This window comes from Leuciscus leuciscus, assembly GCF_965113295.1.
Source record: "Leuciscus leuciscus genome assembly, chromosome: 22".
Lineage (NCBI taxonomy): Eukaryota > Metazoa > Chordata > Actinopteri > Cypriniformes > Leuciscidae > Leuciscus > Leuciscus leuciscus.
Window position 1 is genome coordinate 24,529,449 of NC_138746.1, and position 24,606 is coordinate 24,554,054.

The following is a 24,606-nucleotide window of genomic DNA, read 5'->3' on the forward strand; positions in this document are numbered from 1 at the left end:
AAGGTATTTTTAACATGTTGCAACCGTCCCAAGATCTGACTTCTTCCATTCAAATAAATACTGTGAACGATATGTCATATATAATCATCTTTAAATGGTATGGGTAATTAGCAGATAGATGCAAGTTTAATATATACAAATTTGGTTGGTCTAGTCCAAATAGTCTCTGAGTAATTGAGAGAAATGCAAAAAGTGTTGCAACTGTCCCCAGTCTCCCCTATAACTACATTTTTATTTGCTTTGTCAAAGTAAAATGCTTCCATATTTGCCGTCTTTTTTGCTACAATGGTTTCAACTTTTTCCCCCTCATCTGAAGCAGCCACTTAAATGTATTACATTTATTTTTATTTGAAAACAAAAACAGTCTTTCACAAACACACATTTATTGATAATGGAGTCCCTGTGCAATTGATCACGGTACACAATGAGCAGAAAAACAGAGTATAGGTAGCTAAATGAGACCTGATATGCCATATTTATTCACATTTGAGATCAGTTGTTTGCATTGACCACTGTAACACTCATCACAGAACAGTAACAAGAGTTGTACATCACGTTTGAGTTTCTGGAATGACTTTGGTATTACTTTCCCATTTATTTGTGTCCTGGCTGTCCAAATGATCTCAAAGAATTTTGAACACACATATTTCATCCCTGAGAGTATTGCAAATTACAATAAGAGCTTAAACTCTCAACTACTCCATCAAAAAAAAAATCCCAGAAAAGTGCACAATTAGCTCCAGAAGATAATAATATATAAAAACAGTTTGCTGTGAATTATGGACTGAAATCAATTTATGCACTAATAATATTAAGATCATATGGTAACATGCAAATCATAAATAAAAGTATAGATGAAATAACAGTTGAACATAAAGGTACACAATAGAGGCACAGAATAAGTCATATTTATGATCTTACAAAAACAGTATTTCGTGAAAAAGGAAAGTACATAAAGTTGATCTATGCACATACAATGGGCACAGATGATTCACTTAAGAAAAATCACTCGTGTGTTTATGAAATCAACCATTATGGATTATACTTTAAGATAAATAACATGAGGATTTGAGGATAAACAGTAGGAACAAATTACATATCAGTTCATTACATGCACAATAACCATTGTTTAACAGCGTCTTGTACTGTGCAAATAATTACAAACATAAAGACTGTTACAGTACAGCTCAAAAAAAAAAAACTTTAGATGTTTAGACTAAGACTATGTAATGCTCTGGCCCATAAATATTATTCAAGCTAGATTTGAACTCATCATTAAATGCTGTAGTGAGCTCTTCATAGTATTCCCAGCATCCCTTTTATGCTTTACACTACTTTTTTTTTTTTTTTTTTTTAGGACACTGTGACAACATACTCCTTTATACTCATAGATGTTAAAAAAAGCTTCAAGTTCACGCTAGACTAAGAAAACAAGTTCCATTCATCCACAAATCAAATCTCCAAGATGTTAAATGACTATTAAAGCAGTCAACCATTTAGCAAGCATTTATTAATGCTATGAATTGTCAAACTAATAAAACTCTCATCCAGAAATTTAGTTTTTAACATTGTATTAAATAAATTAATCTTTTGCATATACAACATCCTTTATTATCTTTTAGGATTTAGGAAAGTCACTGAGAAAGAAGGTATAAAATACTTAATTTGTTAATAAACAAACAAAGAGATGTGTGTTGAAATATGGTAGTGATTCTAGTGAATGACCCATTTCTACCAGAATACTGACGGTTCATCAATAAAGTGCTTAACTCAGACAGAAGAATTGAAGTTATAAAACTAAAGATGTAAAAGTCATGAAGATATAAAACTCATAAATGAGCAGAAAAAGTGAACACACTGCATTTGGATGTCATATAAAATAGATCATATTGTAATTAAATGTAATGGGGGTGAAATGTAATGAAAAATTAAACATTATACAGATGCATTTATTCTATAACAACATATTTATTATTCTATAATTATTCTGTAATGTCAGGAAATAAATATGTGTACATGTAGACAACAATAAAAAATGTTATTTTCTAATAGTCTTATAGTCCAAGAACTACAAATTTTGCATGTTTTATTTTAAACTGGCAACAATTGCAACTTAGTCTCTGAAAACAATGTCCCAGTTCAATGGATAACTACTAAAGCATCAGTTCACCCAAAAATACAAATTCTGACTCTTTTGAGTATAATGAAAGTGGGAAAAGACTGTGCACGGCTATCAAGCTCTAAAATGACAAATAATGCACTGTATATTCCATGTCTTCTAATTCAAAGTGATGTGTGTCAGGAACAGACAAAAAATTAAGCTATTATTCAATGAAAATGTTGACATCTGCGACTGCAACTGGGTGGAAAAGAACAACCATTATGCTATTCAAAAAATAAAGTCAAATACAAAAGACTAAGACAAATTATGACAGAATTTTCATTTTAGGGTGAACTAATCCTAAAGTTCTATTCTTTCGATTGATTTTCAAACATCTGTTAGACTTAATTCAATTCCATGGAGAAAACCATTTAAAGGGGTCATGATATGAGAAATCAAATTTGCTTTGATCTTTTGAGATATAAGAGGTCTTGTTACCATTAAAAAGTCCTGCAAGTTTCATAGTTAAAAAACAAAGCATTTGTTTAATCAAGTTCCAAAAACGGCTCATTTGGATATTGTGGGATTTGTTGCATCCCACAAGCAAATACATTTGCATATGCCTGACTCCAGAGGAAGACCATGATATAGTTATACATCATCACACCATAGGCCCCAGCCACTGGCGTTCAGTCGCTCAGTGGCTATATGTTTGTCCGGAGCATTTTGTTTAGTACGTTCGTTGAAAGATGAAGCGGCCAACTGTTTTGAAATTGACAGCAGCTGCACAAACCGTAAGTAAATTATTTCATAATGCTTTGTCTGTAAATTACGGTTTTATGTGGATAAAGTTTTCAAAACACTTACTCGCGTGTAATAGCGAGTGGACGTTGATACTGTTTCCTATGCAATGACATTAGCCAATCATAACAGTGGCCATTTACTGACAAACCTTAAAGGAGCCGCCCCTTAAAAACTGATCACTTCAGACAGAGGGTCAGAATAAAGGTGGAAAATAATAGTTTTTCTGCATATATATTTGTTTTTGTGTGTGTATGCGCAACATAACTTTATTAACATTATAAGTGAACCTCAAGAAACATAAGAAAAAAATTAAATCCATGTCATGACCCCTTTAAAAATGTAGCAGATCTCTTCCACTGTGGTGCTACTGGTAGACTGTTCTGAGATCAGTTGACAAGATCTCTTTCTCTTTCACACAGTTTATTGTCCAGAATTTCCAGGACCCATCCCCTCCTCTCACCTATCTTCACTATAGGCTCAGATGAAGTTATTGCTGATCTGACGCTGATGTTCAAATAAATCCTCGATTTCAGCGCTGTAGGCATCACCTGTGAAAGAAGAGTGCAGCAGACAGGGAATTTAGATACTAGTGCGCTTGAGCATGCATGTTGTGAATCATTCACTGATATGGGGATCATACCTGCATGGCAGCCGTACATAAACACTCTGTGTCCATCATATTTACATCGACAACGCATGACGTTGTTCATAAAGTCTGATTCAGCCATATCCAGGGACGGATTTACCTCAACCTGACAAAACACACACAAGAATGAATAGAACCAGTCAGTAATTATGTCAATTTGTAGGGCAACCCAGAAGGACTATTTACCATGGGTTCCCTCTGGATTATTTTTTATTTATTTTTTTTAAGCAGATTATGGTCTTGTACTTCTACACCTTGTACTTCTAGAGACTCCAGGTGGTTTGCAGTTCTGGAAAATGGTGGCACTGGAGACTATAGGGTTAATATCTTTAAAATTAATATATTTTCTTCTCAACCTGTTTTTTTGTGACTCTGGTGCCCCAACGAGCATTTCTTTCCAACGGACACAACTTTAAGGGATAGTTCAACCAAAAATGAAAATGCTGTCCTCATTTTCCAAACCTGTATGAATTTCTTTCTTCTGTTGAACACAAAAGAAGATATTTTAAAGAATGTTGGGAACCCGACAAATGACTTCCATAGTATTGTTTTCCTCCTATGGCAGTCAATGGCTTCTGTCAAATGTTTAATTGCCAACATGCTTTAAAATATCTTCTTCTGTGTTCAACAGAAAAAAGAAACTCACACAGGGTTGGAACAACTTGAGGGTAAGTGATGACAAAATGTTCATTGGGTTTGGAATTGGTAAAATGTACTTGGGGAAAAAAATATGATCAACATCGACTTGCCTAATAATTATATAATGAATTAAAGATGAACTGTATTAAATATAGATGTTTTTTTTTTTACAATGCCAGCCTGAAATAATACTATTAGTATCAGTTGCAGACATGCAGAACCAATAAGGACGTGGAGCTTGTAAGGAAATGTTTTGCGAACAGATTGCTCATCAAACCACTTTACAAATTGGCTCCACCAAACCAGACTCTCAAATTACTGTTATAAAATCGCAATATAATAGTTTAATAGTCCAAAAAGATGCTGTAAGCAGGGTAAGAAGTCAAAAGAGCAGCTTTGAGCAACAGTTCGTTATAAATTGAATGTGATTATGCCTACTAGGCTTGAGAACTTTTTAAACGCTGATACAACAGCTTTTATTTTCAGCTCTTGAAATAATGTTCTTAGTAGCCGAAGGTAATTATTCTTGTGAGCACGTTCTAAATGAAAGTCTCACTTATCTTTTTGTTTCGTTTTTTGCACTTTTAATGACACTGTGCAACTTTAACTCTGGACTGTTGAGATCTGGGTCTGTCTGAGCATATGTTTGAGCGAGAAAGCGCCTGTAAAACTGGCGGGCGTAAATTACTCTGAACGTAATTGACCATGTCTAATAGAGGGGGATATAGCATGTTTTTCTCCTCCAGCAGGAAAAGCTTAGCATTGGGTTATTTTTGGTGTAAAATTAAAGACAAGCAACTCAAGGAAAGAGCAACAAGTATGTCTGGTTCATGAAGTATAGATGCTTCATTTACACAGCGTCTTTGCTCAGACGGGGTTGGCATGGGATAGCTGGACTCATTCTACATGGAGATGGTAGCTCTGACCTTTTGACTATCACCACGGCTCATTGCTGTGCCATATATAGCAGCAGCCCGATGCCGGTTTGTAATTAGCATCTGCCAAACGTGCTTAAAATACATGCAAATCTATCATTGCGACATTTTCGAGCAAATAAATCTTCAAAAAGGTCAGAGCACGAAGGTACACTGTAATTAAAACAAAGCTTCACATCAACCTATATTTTACAACTGGGATGTATAAAAGGCATCTTGATTGGCCCCTAAAGCGGCTCTATGATTGGCTGGTTCTGCATGTGAAGCTCAGCTGCGGAAGTGCCCACAGTGATTTGGATGATTAACACGTTTCCAAAGTTAATGACAGAGAAAAAGTGGAAAAACTGCATCCTGAAAAGAGAATCTACTCTTGAAAGAATAGTGAAAAATGTTTTGTGCCTGGAAGACTCCAGTCTTCCACCGTTCAGATGTTTTGAATCATTTCACCTGCATGATGTAGTCTCCAGGTCTCACATCGGTGATGTCTATCCACTGGCAGTCGATGTCGTGGCGGTACGTGTCCCAGCAACCCACTGAAATGCCTTGATCTCCATAATTGTAGCATGAAAAGCGTTTGTGAAGTCCTGGAGATAAACACAAAAACTGTTTTATTTGCTCTCGTAAACCAATTTGCGCTAGTATAAGGTTTTAACATAACTAGTCTTTTACCCTCAGGACAGAAGGTGTCTTCCAGACAGAAACTGGCTTTGTGTCCTTCAGCCACTCTGCTTCCATTGAGTGTGAGGAGGTCATAATGCGTGAACACTTCAATGCTGTGATAATGCCTGAATTAAACAAAAAATAATATAAGTACAAGTAGCATTGTATAATTAAGTGATTGCCAAGGCAAGCACCACAATTACTATTGCCCGTACTGACTGTACATACCTTTACTGCTCGTGCTAAGCACATAAAAGATCATTTAAATCAGGCAACTTGTTTGAGGACGATATTGAGAATGTATCGAATGCAAACTTGAGAGAATCGAACCGTTAAAAATCCCAGAAGTAATCGCTGCGTAAGATGTAAGCTTTAAACTTCTTGTATTGACTGTAAGATTTCGTCAATCCTATAAGATCATTACAAATCACACTGTACAAAATGGATCTAATAAACTTTGTAAAACATGTATGTAGATTGTACGATGATGACACCTATTGAATCGTAGGCTACGACGCAAGTTAGTATAGAAGAATAAAACGTCATCAGCATGTGCTAGTGGTAAACAAATAGAGCAAGATTAATCACACTTTGGCACTTTGTGGTTTTTATGTGTGCTATTTCCAAGTGAAACGGAATATTGAATAGAGGGGGCGGGGTTTTATTTTAGCGCACCTCCTCTCCATCCCTCGCTCATTGCAGACTGATGGTTGGAGGGAGTGGTTAAAGATATTCAACCCAAGCCGTCAAAACCGACGTCAGAGACGGAACGCCATTCCAGAGCGGAAGCAAATTTTCATATTTTGATTAAACAACTTTTTTTTCTGTGTATTAACTTAATAACTTAACACAAATTAATTGTTCACCACAAGACTAGTAATGTGCACTAACGAAGTAAATAGGGTCAATTGTGATTTCATGACGGCTTTTAAAAAGAATCTTAAAGGACAAGTTCGGTATTTTACACTTAAAGCCCTGTTTACAGATCGTATCTGATGAAATAGAACGGTTAAGATAAAAATTTGGACACATGCTGCTGTCCCGAGAATTTTAGGTTTATTTCGCATATTCGTCGTTAAAATAAAACGATCTAAAATAATATGAAAATAATAATATGAAAGAAATGTTTCAATAGGTTATTAAATTTGTTTGTGATGTTACTGTATGTTGAATTTATTGTGTATTGGACGCTACTTATAATAGGACGGTAAGTTGAGCAACAAGATCGCAGCACTTCTGGGCGTTCTGTGCCCTCACATCCTTCCGAGTTCTTTCTTTCAAGGCAACCTGGCAAAACAAGTCCATTCTTTGCGTTCTTGGAATTGAGAAAAAGCCTAGTATTAAATGTGTTATATACCACTCCGAATTCCTTAGCAACTGTACATAGTACATACCTGTAGTAATGTTCTAGCAACACCGTATAATCATGTTAAATATGCTAAATACCACCAAAAACTTTAGATATACAAAGACAGTGCACTCATATTACTCGAAGAAAGTGCAAAGCACAATATGGCGGAATAAGTCCTGCCTTCTAAATAAAAGAGCCAAAAGCTAATTGGTAAATTCATTGCGCGCTTAGAACTGCACGTGCATTGGCTGGTCAAGCCTGGAAAATAAGCGTTTTTAATGCCATTTAAGCATGAGAAACAACATTTATGGGACAGTTCATGTCAGATTTTGTTGCTGATTTTAAATGTTATTTAATTGGGAGTTCAGAAAACAGTTTTTGAAATTTCAGGATTCCCCCATTCAAGTAGATAGGACTGGCTCTCGGATGCCCCGAAATACAGTAGCTGCCCGGAGGCGTCGCAAATATTGGCGCAGAGTGAACAGACTTTCCTTGAAAGAGACTTTGATACCACTCACCCACAACACCCTAGAAAAATGGCAGGAGTTTTCCCTAACTCTATTCCAGAATATGTAAAAATGTAGTTGACTTATATTTCATGCTGGCTTGTGAACATGGGCAGAACAAAGGTTCACTATGGACCACTGTCTGATGACCTCATTGCTCCTACATGAAGGTGTTGGCTGCTACCGTAACACCCTTTACAGGAAGTTGTTGTTATGCTGACAGGGTTACGCTTGCAGAGTTGTTTATTCAGCTCGTCTGAATAGACTGCTTTCAAATGCCAACTTCTCTGGTGTTTTTAAAAGATTAATAAAACAGGTTTGGCCTGCGAACACGCAAAGCCCACGACTCCTCCACAACAGAGTGCCTTGTTCCCACAGAATGGGTTTGCAATTATTTTCAGAACACATGTAAAGGGAGTGAAGGTGCTCAAAGCAACTAATAAATCTGAAAGATGACGGCAAGCTTTTTGACCACCCATGACCGGTTTTATAAACAGGAGTGTACGTTCCTTTCACTGCACATTGAAATAACTGAGTGAACTCAACTGAAAGGAAATGTACCCACAAATACTCTTCTAGTCATACGTCAGGGTTATTCCTGCATTATTTCAGTCAGGACCACTTTGAGAATGAAATTTATTGACAATCTTTGGATTTGGCGAGAGGCTTAGGCTCTAAGCAGGGCCGGATTAACAATTTCCTGGGCAACAAGACTCAAGGCCCCCCGTAGTTAGGGGGGTTCGGGGGCATGCTCCCCCGAGAAATTTTGGATTTCTCTGACCTACATATGTGCAATTTAGGACTTTTGAAGGCTCAAAAATTATAAGAAATAGGCTAGCTTTAAAACCTTGTCATTAGATTATTTGTCGATACCTGCTCTCTCCTCATCTTCATATTTCTTATTCTCTCAGTATTCTTATCCTGGCCTATTCTACCTCTCCTAAAGCTGAACTTTGACTGATAGTCTTTTCATTTTCGTCTGTGTCAGTGACGAAAATAAACATAGGCTCAACTGATATTTATACGTTTTATGAATCATTTTCTTGTTAATTTTAATGTTAAATGTTAATTTACTCAAGGCTACCAGGAAAGCTGTAGCCTAAGTCAGTATAGCCATTAGGAACCTTCTGCAAGCTTTGGGATTTGAAAACGTCTGTTTTTAAATGTTAAAAGTAATTTTAAATAATACAAATTATAGACTACGTTTACCGCAGTTGGTGGAATTGGCAGACGTTCCCTTAAGCATCGCGCGCTGTGGAAACGCGTCAAAGCATTTTCAGGTATAATTATGCAGCATTAATGCACGAATGATTTTGAATGAATATTTTAATCATGTCGATATACAATGGTCACATAATGTTAAAACTAATCTTGCTATTGATATCTTTGTTAGACTACCGACCCTATAGAACAAATGTCCGGCTAATATCGAACCAGGGCTCGCAAAATCGCCTGCCCGACGTCCGGGGGCTATATTGTTTTCGATTCGGGCTACCAAAATGTATAACCGGCCTGCCCAACGGGCTATCTGAAATACTGTTCGCTTAAGTCTTGTTATAATCAGATTCAGCGCGTTCTTCATCTTCAATCCGCAGTGGCTCCGAGCAGAGCGCACGTCAGAAACAGAGGACAGGGTGTGTGTGTGTGTGTGTGTGTGTTCATCTGAATCTCATTGGTCTGTCAATGTCAGAATATTTGAGATGACCAATCAAATCAAAGTAGGCGGGCTTTATATACACAGAAGCTTCTGAGCGCGAATTTGAGCAGAGCGACTCGCTTTAGTTTACGGTCAAGTGCGAGATAAGATGTAAGTAAACTAAACATTTCCTATTTGACAGTTTTTTAGGTCATAAATGTGAAACGAATGACAAAAATGATCAGACAAACGAATATACTTTGTCGAATTTCGCCATTTTGAACTGAAAATAGGCCTATGTAACGTGACTAATAATTAGTTTGCTGTCATTGTGAGGGGACATTAACAGAGCATTAACAAAGCCGTTTTCATGTTGGGCACAAGATTAATAATGAATGTGTAAGTATTGAGAATTAATATACAATTTGTAGCCTTCAGTAAATTAAAGTTCAGCTTTAGGAGGGGAAGAGACAGGGCAAGATGAGGAGACTGAGAGAAAAAGAAAGAGTGATGGATAAGAAGTGAGAGCAGGTATTGACAAATAATCTACTGCCCACTGACGTTGTTTTAAAGCTATTTCTTATCCTTTTTTGGCCTTAAAATGTCTTGAAATGGACAAAAAATTGAAAAATGTAACCCCCTAATAACCTTAAATGCAGGACCTCTTTGATTATAAAGCCCTGTCTACGGCCCTGTATTAGGAATAAGATCAATAATGAATGTGTACATACTGTGAATGAATTTAATAAACTTAGGCTACCTAGCTTTCCTAGTAGCTTTCAGTAAATTAATGCGTCTGAGAAAATGATTCATAAATCAACCTATCAGATGACCCTATGTTTACTTCACTGACAGACAAAAATGAAAAGCCTATATCAGTCAAAGCTCAGCTTTAGGAGGGGAAGACAAAGAGAATATGAGTGTGATGCTGATGAGGAGAGAAAAATAATCAGCTGCCCACTTACATGGTTTTAAAGCTATTGTTATCCATTTTTTTTGGCCTTCAAAACATCTTAAAATGCACATATGTAGATCAGAGAAATACACATTTTCTCGAACCCCCCTGACTGAGTATGAGTGAGTATTAGACCCTAAACTAAAGTGTTACTTTTTAAAATGTTTTTATCATACCCTCATTGGGGGCTAAGTCACAGACATGACTGATTCATGTTCCATACTTGTCACACACATTTCAGTTCAGTCAGAACCAGATGCATATTTGTTGATATTTTGTGTTTTGAAAAAGTTTTTGATTCATTGTTTTGACTCCTAACCAATTTTCTACATTGAAAATTGTCTTTTTATCTGGGCTAGTAAAATTCATTTCGGGCTACCAAAATCTGAAGAGTGCCTGCCCGAAGGGCTACCAGAGATTTAGAAATTTTGCGAGCCCTGCGAACCTGAAATGAACTTTACCGCACTCAACCAGCGGGAGTGCATTTCACGAATTAGTAATCGCTGGCGTTCAGCGGGAGGAAAGTCTGCGTGAACCCGCGTAGATGCAGTTTATGCAGTGAAGACTGTAAAGAGTTTGATACCTGTATTTCCTACCTGTCAGGGCCCCCTAGATGTCATGGGCCCCTGGGCAAGTGCCCAGTTGCCCTAATGGTTAATCCGGCCCTGGCTCTAAGTTGCTCGAGCTGCCATACCAGACAGCTTGAGATACATCCTTGAGACACAAATCCCACAAGCCTTTTAATAACCAAATGTTTCTTAGCATATGTTAAGGAGATACAGTGATCACGTACATAGAGTTTCTAATACAGAATCCACTGCTCTATTATGAAGATGCTAGGAGGTGAAGGGGTGGAGGGTGGGTGTTAATGTCTGTGCGAATGATGTTGAATGAGCTTAAATACTATAGTTGATTAGAGTTGGTGGAGTAACAAATCAGCTGAGCGTCAGCTGATATTGTTTAGAGATCAGTGGTCTGTCTGAACTACGCTTGAATTCCATTTGATCATTCAAGCTCTATTTAGTTTCATGTGCTCTCTGCATTATTTTAGTACCCGAGTTATTAAAAGAATAAATGCAAAAGCTGATTCTGAGTGTTCCAGTTGTGGAGGATGCAGACGACTACCATGATGTAATAAAAGGTACTTTACTGGGACTGTACAGCGAAAACAGCGCTTGACTACACCACATGTCTGGATGGATATATGCTGCACTTATAAGACTATACATTGCCATGAAAAAGAGTAAGAAAAATAAATTTCATATAAAACTCAATTTTACATTTTTTTTTTTTAAAGAATAAGTCATAAAAAATAAAAAGTAATTTTAAAATGGTTGAAATGAATAAAACAGGAAGAAAGCAAAAAAATATATAATATTATAAAAATAATAAGAACAATAGAATAATAATACATGATGATAATATTAATAATAATAACCTGAATTGTTTCTTTACAATGCTGAAAGCCTATCTATCTATCTGTCTATCTATCAATATCTATCTATCTATCTATAAAATGGGCTTGACATTAACTTTTTTTGGTCAGCATTTTCACTGGCCACAATTTTGACATTGATACCATGGTGAAAAGTGCCGTTTAGACATTCTTAATATTATCTCATAATTTGGCAGCAGATTTATTAGACTGCTGTCACTTTAAGACCTGACGCATGGATCCATTATACTGTTATGTTATTATTAATTATGTGAATCCTCATCAAGACCGGCATTTTGACATTATTTTTCGGTGTATTTGACTGTTTAAGAGCAATAAGCAGCGAAATTTAGTATTGAGAGGTGGCTTTATGTGTGCACACTTTGGGTGTGAGCACAAAATCTACGTGAATGAGTAAAATTATGGGAAATACGGGCAATCCCATGTCGAAATTCAAGCCCTGTAACACCAACAATATTCATCCAGAGTGAGTGAGGGGAGGCGGGTTTGTGTGACGCTGTGTGATATTTAAAACAATATAAAAATAAATAAAAGTAATAGACAGGAAAAGAAAAAGTGAAACAGGAAAGAAAAAGTAAAAATTATAATATAAAATTATTAATAATAAAAATATTCTGAAGAGAATAAAATAACTTTTACTTTAACTAAAATAAAAATGTAAACTGGATTGCAGGTAGCTAATGAATAAGATTCAGTTTTTGTCACTGAAACATCTGTGCAAATGTTTCTTGGTATTGGGGTCCAGTTTCCTTTATGCATCATACTGAATTCTCAGCAAGGGGAGCTTTTTATAAAACAAGATGACCAGACTATGTTTTCCCAGCAGATCTCAGGCTGTTGTTTCATTCTGTATAGACATTAAAACAGAAGAAAGAAGGAAACCCTCACCTGTGGCACTGGTGCCAGGTCCAGGACTCTCTAGAGGAGCGTGGACGGAAGTCGGCTCTGCCCAAGTTCATGATACGAGAGGAGAAACGCAGAAGCCGGCGGTGTCCGTAGGGCCACTGCATCCGGTTGGCAGAGGAGGAGAGACAGTTCTCCTCATGAGCACAGGTGAGCAGGTGCAGAGGCCTGTCTTCCAGGTAAGCGCTCTCCTGCACGAGCTGTGCATCCAAAACCAGGTCAGGTGCCGCTAAAACAAGATGTTGATTAATTCATTGGGATCATTCAGTGCAGATACAATTATAAAATGCATCAGATTTTGTCATTCCAAATCACTTACTTTCAGAACAGGTGACACCTGCTGCTTTAGCCCCGCCTCCTCGAGGGCAGTGGACGTGATTATTCCGACGGCACTGCTGGATGGACATTTCTGTTCCCACACAGTGAGTCCCACTCAATGTCACTTCTGCTGCCGAAGGGTCTCCTTGCCAATAATATGTGTCCTATACACAGGAAGGCCAAATCTTATTTGTCTGCATATCGTATGCTATGCTTAATATGCAAGGTAGGTAGTTGACATGAAATACTTTTGGGAAGATGATATGCCCTCTAGTTTCACAAGTTATGAATAATCTTAACTATTTTAATTTAGCACTTCCTACAGTACTTGTTTATACCTAATTATGCTTTGTACTTAATTAATATGATTATACTGTATGTATGCACCATTTACTAGTTAAGTGAAGTAACAAGGTGAAGCCAACAAGTTAACCAAAAGAAAATGAAAGAATAACCTTCTACAAGACTTAGTATACACACACCTATATTAATTCATATTCAGTTTAACTTAAAATCTACATGATGATGTTAATCTACTTATTTATGGGTCCAGAACTTGGTCATTAGTCCTTATTACCAGAAATAATGCAATTTTACCCTTCTTCCATTTTTTGACGTGAAAATGAAGCACATTAATTGTCCAATTTTCCCCAAACATATTATAAATTATACTGAATTTGTACTGAAAACACACACTAATCCTGAATTTATTTAATGCCGATTTTTTGGGGGAAGAAAGATTAGATGATCTCCATTACAGTTTTAAAACAACTCATTTTTAATGAAGTAACTGAATATAAATAACCCTAACTTAATTCATTCATTCATTTATTTGGGGTTTTGATATGACCTGGACATTTCTTTGAGATTTCGTAAAACAGTTTAGTTCTGCACATGTAGTACAGAGACAGAATTAAGGTCAACAGTGTGAAATGAAAGTATAAATGCCTTGATTCCTGTTTTCAACTATTTCTAAACCTGTCCCACCTCTTCATCTTCACAAAACAGCTACTGTATAACACTTATGTTTCCCAGAAGTATCCAAACCCCTAAACATGCACAGGAAGCTCTCAAATGCAAGGCAACCAAAGCAACATATTAAGAGCGATTACTGGAAAACACAACATTCTTTTCAGCAGTCTCACCTGATGGGCACGCGAGGCGAAACCAAAGCCCAGTTGCCTGCACACCACCATAGCTTCATTTATTCCCCAGTTTTCACTGCAAATCGTCCCCCAACGTTTTCTGCCCCCCACCTCCATGAGCACCTCCACACGACCCTCAGCCGAATCCCTGCCGCCTGCCAACCGCACCTGAAACACAAACATGCTCACAGGAGTGAAAACTACACACGCAGTGACCTCAAAGAATAAACAAACACTTTGGCAAACAGATGATGCTAGAACGTTTCTCAGAACTAACTTCACTTTCCTAGGGGATGTTTAGCGGATTAAGTGTGTATATTTAAAATAAATGCCATAATGCATTTAAATGTACATATTTAAATGTAGCGTTTGGCAGGAACTTTCATTAAAAGCTTATCTATTTATCAGTTTGTGTATTCCCTGGGAGACGAACCCATGACCTTGGTGTTGCCAACGCTGTTTGAGATACAGGAATGAATAACTACCATATAATACATTATATAAAATAGCAAAGTCTGTATATTTATTTAAAATAAATGTCATTTAATGCACTAAATGCAAAGAAATTTTAAATAACGTATATTTGTGCATTATATAACGCAAAGACATTTTAAGTGTGGCCAAAGGGGTACTTCACCGCTGGCAAAATGGCCTTTAAATTTTTATTTATTTTATTTTATTATTATTATTGGTTCTTACTGACTATAGAAAACAGAGAAAAAAATGCTGTTGTCTTCACTTTTGCCAAATAGCTAGTAAAACTTGTAACACCCATAATGCACTGGGCATGTTGGTGACCAAGGCTACTCCAGCCAGTCTGCTATGAATTTGCTTACGAGAGTCAAATACCGCTTTACTTTAGTAGGAAATACTTTTTTAGCAAACTTTTAGTCACTTGCCTTGTATTACTCCCGGATGCAAGAATTCAAAGAGTAAACATTTAGTAGGAGTGAGTTATTTTCAGATTCCAGTGAAAGATCCAGCGTGTTGTAGGCCGTGACTAATTTAAGGCAGCAAAGAATCGTAAATACGGAGAGAACGGCGCGAGAACCTCAATGTTTGCAGTCAACATTTCAAACTTGATGAGCACGAACACTCGTGTTTTAGGCCAAACGGAGGGGAAAAACTGAAAGAACACCCAACCCAAGGCAAAACGCTGTCGCGTACAGGTAAGAAAGCTGTTTTAAGTGTTCCATTTTTACCATAATGCAACATAATGTAAGACAACACAATAAAGAGTAGTAATACAATACCCTTACAATAACGGTTTTGTTAATAACCATCTGTTGATCCAACTTGTCTGTGGCCAGGTATACAAAAAATGCAGAAGAATAATAGTTTTCACAAAAGCTCTGGATCTGTAAAAAGTCCTTTTGCTGACAAATAAACATGAATTTCTCTCTCCAGGTAACATGGAGAACAAGTCAACATTATTCATTTACATACTGTATACTACCAACCCACATTATAACAATACAAGGCGGGTCGAAAATCTACAAAGCTACACTTTAAGTGTCCAAATATTTTTGGGGACTACTGTGCAGATAACATGACTGATAGGAGCTATCTGAAATATATCAGAGTAACCTGTGATCGTTTTGCTCACCGTGGTGTCCACGCCTGTCTTAGGAACATAGCATTTGACAGAAGCATCCTGGCTGTGTTTGAATGTCCAGGGAGGGACTTCCTGGAAGAAACAATCCAAAATGGAGCGCTCTGTGCCAGTGCACTGGACAGAGTTAATGTGGATTGGCCCCGTCCCTGTAGAACAAACAAACATTAAATGTCACTGGGGAATCACAAGTTAAAAGTCTCAAATATGAAACAAAATAACAAACACTCGGCCTGTTTGAGTTCTTTCTGCCACAGAGAACACTAGATACTTTCTAACCGACCCTTTCCAAAAATGGCCTTAAAAAACATAACTGACCAACTGCTGCCATTTGTCACTTTCTCAAACTAATCTTTGATCTTTACTGATGTAAATCTATTGAGGATAATTACTGAGTAACTGAACAATTCATTGTTATAAAAATGGCAGATAAATAAGCTTTGCATCGTCACAATTCATCCGGCCCATGTAAGAATAATATCCATTAACTAGATGTACCGCATGGCGGTACAAAATATGACCGCCGCTCAGGCCTGCACTGGCTTTCCACAAAAATAAATGACGTGGAGCAATTTGGCTGTATTGCGTGTTTATGTATATACCTAAAAAAAGTAATAGTATGTGCATGTCTGTCTGTGTGTGTGTGTATGTGTGTGTGTTTGTGTATGTGTGTGTATGTGTGTGTCTGTGTGTGTGTGTGTGTGTGTGTGTGTGTGTGTGTGTGTGTGTGTGTGTGTGTGTGTGTGTGTGTGTGTGTGTGTGTGTGTGTGTGTGTGTGTGTGTGTGTGTGTGTGTGTGTGTGTGTGTGTGTCTGTGCGTGTATGTATGCGTGCGTACATGTGTGTGCGCGTGTATGTTTGTGTGTGTGTGTCTGTGCATGTGGATTTGTATGTGTGTGTATGGGTGTGTGTCTGTGCGTGTGGATGTCAGTGTGTGTGCATGCTTGCGTTTGTTTGTATTCCTGCATGTGGGCCCTTAAGACCAACATACCATAAAAATGTCTTCATCCTCGGTGCCACGGTTCAGGTAGTTAATTAGGAAAAACTGCATTTTTGGGGTTTGGGGGGGCCCAGCGCGGGGGGGGGGAGTGGCCCCCGGGAACCAAAAGAAATTTTTCCGTAAAAGTCTAGTGGGGCTACATGCCCACCAAATTTCATGTTCCCCGGTGTTTCGGTGTCCCTGGTATCGTTGACGAAAAATTCAGTAGATGACGAAAAAAATAAAAAATAAAAACTTTGACAATCCCTATATGATACGCTAGCGGCGGTCATAATTATTACCGAAAACCATGTTGTAAATGGATTCATTCTTATGGGCAGTGTACGCATTACAAGTAATGTGAGTAATCTGATTATGTAATCAGATTACTTTCAAGTAACTAGTAAAGTAACACATTACTTTTACATTTACAACAAAATATCAAACAAGTAACGCATGTTACTTTGTTTTCCCATTTATAAACGGACACCTCTCTTGTCCCCATGTTGAGAGAAACTCTGCAAACCGGTTATGTGAAATAACACAAATATACTTTATGTATTTAATCTCACTTTATGAACCAATGTCTCTGCTGCTGACCTTCGATGATTCAATACTAATACTAATAAGCAAAAACTATTTTAGATAAACATCACATTTGTGTTTTATTTTTTTGTTTTTATTGCTGAGGTAAGTGTCGAACTTTCTCCTGCGTCCCATTCTTCTGCAATCCAGAATGACAGCACAGCTGAAAGGTTTGTTTGAGCCGAGCCCTCTACTGTATACAGACGTGCATTTACATTTCCTTCAACCTGAGGCTTATTCATTTCATTTTTGAAATGAGAAAGATGAGAAAAGGGGACGCAAAAAGTAACTAAGTAACGCAATTAGATACTTTTTAGGGAGTAATGCAATAGTGTAACACATTACTTCTAAAAGTAACTTTCCACAAAACGGGGACGTTCTAAATATTCCTCACACACCAGAGGGCCACACATGAGTCTGATCAGATACAGAGGAGTGGATTTGTTCATGTGAAATCATTATCATCACATTCTTGAGGTTCTATGGAGATAAAAAGCTTGATAAAAAGTATCAGACGTCACAGTTCATTTCCCTCTTTGTTTACTGTGACGTCGGTCGAAATCAGAGTCCAATGTGAGCAGTGTGCTAAAACTTCAGATATGCATCTCACAAGCATGTGAAATCTGCAGCATAAATGTACCACAGCAACATTAGTGTAAGAGTAATTATAAAGTTTTTCCCCATCTCAGAAACACATGCTGGGTAAATGAAGTAGAAATAATGACCAGCTGTTTAGTTTTGAAGCAAAAATGATAGAGCACAAAAGCAAACACAGCACCCTATTTGGACTCGCTTCTGAAGCAAATTGCTATAGATTGGCTAAAACCATGAGGATTAATATGGAAATGTTCCCTCACAGAGAATATTATATATAATCAAGGAGTTAAGCAAAGAGTGGAGACCAAAAGTAAAAGTTAAGAGTCATTGAAAAACCCATTGATCGACTACAGAAAAAAAGAAGAAATGCAAGAGACGTCTAATTATTGTTCATGTAATTTCTCCAGTAGACAGCATGATGACATCATAATTTGGACTCAAATGGCTCAATCAAAACTTTTTCTTTGTGTCATGTGCTACTATAGAAATATAGATATACATATAAATAAATAATAATATATTGTTACAAAATAAATATACACTGTCTACCATAAAAGTTTGGGGTTACTAAGATTGTTAATGTTTTTAAAGTAAGCCTCTAATGCTCACCAAGGCTGCATTTATTTAATAAAAAATTCAGAACAAAAAAACAGTAATATTGTAAAATATTATAACAACCTAAAATAGCTGTGTTCTATTTCACTATTTTTGAATTTATTCCTCTGATGCAAAGATACATTTTCAGCATCATTGTTCTAGTCTTCAGTGTCACATGATCCTTCAGAAATCATTCTAATAATCTGATTTGGTGCTCAAAATACATTTATTGTTATTATTATCAGTGCTGAAAACTAAATCTTTTTGTGGACATTTAAAAAAATCTAATAATTTATGAACATTATACTGTGATTGGGTTTACGGTTACTTTTAATCAATTGAATGGTTCCTTATTTTTTTGTTTTTTGTTTTACAAATAAAAATCTTAGCATAAATATAAAACCATGTATGCACAAAAAGGCAAGTAAATAAGTAAGTATTCCAGAAGTGGCTGAAGGAAAGGGAGTGGTTCTGTGACTGACTGCAGTGAATAGTTTCACTAGAGTGTGGTTTACGGAAAATGGACATTTTGTTCTCCCTAAAATAAAACTACATATATATATTCCGCATTAATGGTGTTTTCCTTTCATGGAATGACTATAATCCCTATTTTAAGAGCAGATTAAATTGCTATATAAGAAATATTTCCTCTTAGCCAAGTGCATGTGTCAGCATCAGTTCCAAGCCAGAGGAAAAACTTAGTGTGTACTGCATACAAAAATATATTCTCACCTTATACATTTTGTCAGTAAAGCAAAAGGTGAACCGGTGAACGTGGCTTTAAAATCCCTTGTCTATAGTGTCTGACTGAAGTAAAAGCAGCTGATACTGCATTCAAACAAATCTCAAAACATGAAGTCATCGAGGGACTTCAGAAACGCTTACTTACTTCTTACTGGGAGGTCAGACTTAGAGAACGCCTCAACAGAATTTGTTGCTTCACGCCGCATTGGCCTTAAAAGATCTACATCGTCAAACAGGGTTCATGCTAACTCCACCATAAAAACATTTCTGAACAAAAAAATCCACAGAAAGAATGTGCTCCACAATGCAGCCACAATGACATCCAATTTTCAAACTTGTTTCCACCACTAAGCACATTAAAGGGATAGTTCATCCCAAAATGATGTAAATGATGACAGAATTTTCATTTTTGGCCGAACTATCCCTTTATGTTATATTAAATGTCTGGAAAAATCTGGCAGTGCAATAAGGACTGTACCAACACCATTATTCAGGATCATTTCTAAATGTGGTAACCACAGTCTGGTACATGTAGCCCATCTCAACAGATTTCCTATTTTTACTGCCTGTCCCAAACAGTCCAGCTCTGTTCTGTCATTGAAACACTAATTTGTGTCTCTTTTCACTCACTATATGTTTTTGTGGCCTCGGCTGCAATGGGAAAATTATACATGACATCTAAATACCTAAAGACCTCGACGCTATAGATGGACAGAAATCATAAGCTTTGATCTCAAGTAGTCTTACATCCGAATGGGTTCAAAAATCAGCAAGTGTAGTCTAAAATAGCTTCTTTTTTTTTCTTTTTTTCCACACCTGCCGATGAAGGGTGATTTAAGAAAATTTACCAACCAAAAATATTTATTAACCAACATTAAACTATAATTTACATTATTTGTTTTATTTCAAATGTAGGCTGTGTATTTTTGTCTCAGTGACAATGAGATTTAGCTTTTTTTCTTTGTGCGTTATAGCAATTATAATCTGATATATTAAAGTCACTTATGCTCACAAAGGCTGCATTTATTTAATCTAAAATACAGTAAAAACAGTAATACAGTATTACAATTTAAAATAACTGTTTTCTACTTTAACAGTAGTGTATATTAGCTTTTACCCTTACAAAAAAAAAAGAAGATGTTTATTAAGTGTGCTATTACTTCTTTAAACTAAAAATAACATTATGTATTTATCAGAAATATACTTAAAACATGAAGTATATAAGTATACTTGACTTATACTGACAGCAAATTCAGTATATTTGACCTATACAGATATTTGGCCTCTACTTTTACTCAATCTTTTGATCGAGATATACACAAAAGTATAATTGTAAGTTTTCTAAGTATACTTGCCTTGTAGTTGTGTTTACTCTTTTGTTTGAGTTGCCTATTAAATACTTCTTTCACAGTTTTATACGGTCTTATAAACTTACATTATAAATCAATATTTTCAAACAAAGAAAACATACATGTTTTGTCTGAGTATGTGAATTTTTGTGTAGTCCACTGGTAGTGTACATAGGAATTTACTTCAGATCTTCTTAAAGTACAGTTAAGAAGATCAAGTAAATTTCAAATATAAAAATGTATACGAATAGGAACATAGTAGTATACTCAGTGCAAAATCAATATATGAAGAGTTCAGATGCAAAAGCCTCTAAATGCCATCTGAAAATTTCTTATAGTATGATAATTTTTATCAAGCTTGTATATTTAAATTCAATAATTTCACTTAAATGGCAATGAAGATTACCTATTAATTGTCATTTAAGTGAAATTACTGAACTTAAATATACAAGCTTAATAAAAATGATCATTCTATAAGAAAATTTCAGATGGCATTTAGAGGCTTTTGCATCTGAACTCTTCATATAAATAGTAAACTATAAGTATGATAAGTTCACTTAAAAAAAACTTACAATTATACTTGCAGTATAAAACTACTAAACTAGTAGTTTACTGATAGTACACTTCAAAGTGTACTTTCATAAACTAAAAAGTGTGCTACAAGTATTTAACTAGTAAACTATCAGTATACCTATAAGTTCACTTGTACTGTATAGTTGCAGTACAAACGAAAAACATAGTTGTAAACTGTGTACTCAACATTTACTACTGTTACACTTAAAATATACTTAAAAGTATAATTTATACACTAAAAAGTGGGCCAATTTAGTCCCAATTAGTAATGAAATAGTACACTTACAAGTATACTTATAGTACATTGATATTAGTCTGCTTACTAATACTTAAAAATATACTTGAACTTTACTTAAATATACTTAATAAAATGAACTTGAAGTATACTTATTTTTTGTAAGGGTGCTGCAAGAAATATTCCATCCATGTGTATAAATAAGCCTAAAGTGGTACCACTTAACAGGTACTTAACTGGTTGCTTTGAATTTAATTCTGAAGTTGCCATTCCTAAAACAAAATATCAGCCAGTAACAGACAAGCAACACATTACATAGCCTATTTGTACTTACAGAATTTGGCACTTGGCGAGTGTTAAATTAAAACCTTGATTGGATTATTTTCATAAGATGAAAGTACTCAACCTTAGGCAGATTCATTTCAAGTCTGTACTTTCATATGAGTCACTACTGGTGCATTACAGCTTATATTTTTAAAGTAACACACCCCTAAAATTATCATAATCCATAAATCAACATTTCATCATTTCAGTTCTTTGAATGGTAGCACCTGATAAAACATCATTATGTGTCAAACGTCATTTCACTTCCTTCCTTTAAAAAAACAAACAAAACAAAAATCTGCACAACATTACTGGCTGTGTTTTTCATCAGTGTGATATCTGGAAGTCTTCAATAGATTGCTACTGTCATCGCTTCGCTCTGACCGGATGAGATAATTGCTCTGCCAAAGAGAAGAGATGCCGCTCGGAATACAGATCAGTGTTGAGTTTTGTCTCAGTCAGCTTAAATAAACTCACATGCAGTGTGGATCTGAGGCAGAGAAAGTTCAGGGAAAGTTCCTTGGCTTAAAGAATCGTCATTCCCGTACGGTACATTCATGCTTTGCGTCTGGAGTGTGATTTCGCATAATGTAAGACATCCTCGTGTCACGTCATAGACTGCTTTCATATTCAGCTGCAGACAGGCGTATCCCACAGATAAGCAGAGCTTTCCAATTAAGCTCAGACTCAGACTTCGTTGGAATCATGATTCATGTGCCAAACTCAGTATAATAACCATGTTTGTAGTTATGAATCACCTTCTTCCCAAAAACACCATATTGGCAGATTGAAGGAAAAAATGAAAAATCTGTCATTTACTTACCCTCAAGTAGTTCCAACTGGTATCAGAATGAGGGTAAGTAAATAATAGCAAATCATTTTTTTGGGTCAACTATTTCTTTAAGCTTAAACTACTGGAATTCTCACCTTGACCCATGTATGCTCCGGAAAGAGCCTCTTTGGCAGAGCCGAAGCCCAGCTCTCTGCACACCACGCTGGCTGAGATACGGTCCCACAGGTGGTCAACCACAGTTCCCCACTTCCCCTCGCGCAGAACCTCGACTCTGCCTTCTCCCAGACGTGGCCCTGACTTCAGGCGCACTGACAGCTATGAGAGGAGAAAAGAGATTGACAAGGTTACTTTCAGGAAATCATCATTTTCCGCCTCAGTCCAAAAGTACCAGGGATATTATAACCACAAAAGACTTTTGAGGACCACCAGTGGGACCGCCTTCCCAAATCTTCAGATTAGTGGTCAACAAATATGGTTTTTTTTTCACTGGTTAATTCTAATAGCCCCAACCCTAAATATCTGTTTATAACCCATGACAAAACGGCACATTACAACTATACACGTTTTTAAAAGTTTGTTACGCTCACCAAGGTTGTATTTATTTGATCAAAAATGCAGTAAAATAATACTGTAATATTATAAAATGTTATTATAATTCACTGCTATTCTAATATATTTTAAAATGTAATTACTCATGTGATAGCAAAGCTGAATTTTCTGCATCATTACTCCAGTCTTCAGTGTCACATGATCCTTCAGAAATCATTCTAATATGCTGATATAAAATTTCTTATTATCAACATTGAAAACGGTTGTGCTGCTTAATGTTTTAGTGGAAACCTTGATGCATTTTGTTCAGGACTAATTGATGAATAGAAAATTTAATTTCAATAATGGCATAATGAGGGTCAAATTAGATTATAGTAATTATTAGTGTTGTTAAGAGATTTATTTTTGTGATTTTTGAGTTATGTATTCAGTATAACCATTAAAATCTAATGATGAGTGGGGACAAATTGGTTATTCTGATACAAACATTAAAAACGTATATTTTTTATATCTGAAATATTAGATAATAGATTTTTTTTTTTTTTTGAATACCGTATTAATACTTTCGTCATTTCCGTCACCGACTTTGACGTTATCAATGTGTCACATTAAGAGTGATGCAAAAGAAAATTTGAAATCCGATTTGAGCTGACAGAGTGTCCAGACTCTGATTGAAATCGCATTTCAAGCCACCTCCAAATGTGGTTTGAATAAGGTTTGAAAAATTCAGGTTTCATGTGTTTTTTTCCTGTCCAGACTATCCGGATAAAATCTGGAAATGCAAAAAATCGGATTTTTGCTGGCAGTCTGAACAGTCTAAATGTTTCAAGGATTACCTGCACAGGGTGAGGTGCCTGGGGTCTGCCAGAGGACATACGAGCAAATTGCGGTCCTGGGACACAGCGGACCACAGCATGGCGACCGTTCTTACAGGGGACGGGGCTTCGAGGGATTGACAGCTGGGCGTGACACTTCGCTAGGCTGGGCTCTGTACCCAGACAATGTACTTTCTCAACCCAGAATCCCTTCTTCTTGGTCATCTGACTCAATCTAAGAGACAACATAGTTCACAAGAGCATTAGTAAGTTAAATTAAGAATAATAAGATGTTCTGATGTAAAGAAATGTGCTTTAGTGTGCATGTAGATATTCGGTAAAGAAGAGTAAACTGAATTCACCTTGTTGTTGAATCCTTGACCTTTTTATCCCATATTTTTCTGTAAATGAAAAAAAAAATGTTGGAAAAAATCTGACAAGTGATTCCTGATGCTGTTAATAATATAAAAATATGATTAATAATATAAAACATATTACACTGGAAATAAGGCAAAATAAATGTACTGAAAGCCACATGAGATTTTGTCGTTAGGAGGCAGTTATAGTGAGTAAAAACTCACTATTCCAGGTCTTGACCAGTTCATTACCATTGTGTCTTTGTTCAAAATAAAGATTCATCTGTTTACATTGCTGTTATAATAATAAAATGTATGGCCCACAGACACAGACATCAAAGAACATGTGTTTTAACTTAATCTACCACTAAACTGGCTTTCAAATATGTACATTCTATAAACAGATATTTCCACTGGCATGTTGGTATCCCGGAATGGGCACAG

General features: G+C 36.2%; 1 protein-coding gene across 1 annotated transcript in view; it reads right to left on the minus strand.

Moving 5' to 3' along the window:
• Window positions 1–342: 342 nt before the first annotated feature.
• The window catches only part of loxl4 (lysyl oxidase-like 4), a 39,258-nt gene continuing 14,994 nt past the window's right edge, over window positions 343–24,606 (minus strand). Inside the window, exons 5-15 of the mRNA XM_082153701.1 lie at window positions 24,169–24,207; window positions 23,828–24,041; window positions 22,577–22,757; window positions 15,662–15,816; window positions 14,056–14,223; window positions 12,912–13,074; window positions 12,578–12,821; window positions 5,795–5,910; window positions 5,573–5,709; window positions 3,546–3,657; window positions 343–3,453 (exon numbers count right to left, since the gene is read on the minus strand). Coding sequence (XP_082009827.1) covers window positions 3,383–3,453; window positions 3,546–3,657; window positions 5,573–5,709; window positions 5,795–5,910; window positions 12,578–12,821; window positions 12,912–13,074; window positions 14,056–14,223; window positions 15,662–15,816; window positions 22,577–22,757; window positions 23,828–24,041; window positions 24,169–24,207 — 1,600 coding nt within the window. The 3' untranslated portion in view covers window positions 343–3,382. The remainder of the gene's footprint in view (window positions 3,454–3,545; window positions 3,658–5,572; window positions 5,710–5,794; window positions 5,911–12,577; window positions 12,822–12,911; window positions 13,075–14,055; window positions 14,224–15,661; window positions 15,817–22,576; window positions 22,758–23,827; window positions 24,042–24,168; window positions 24,208–24,606) is intronic.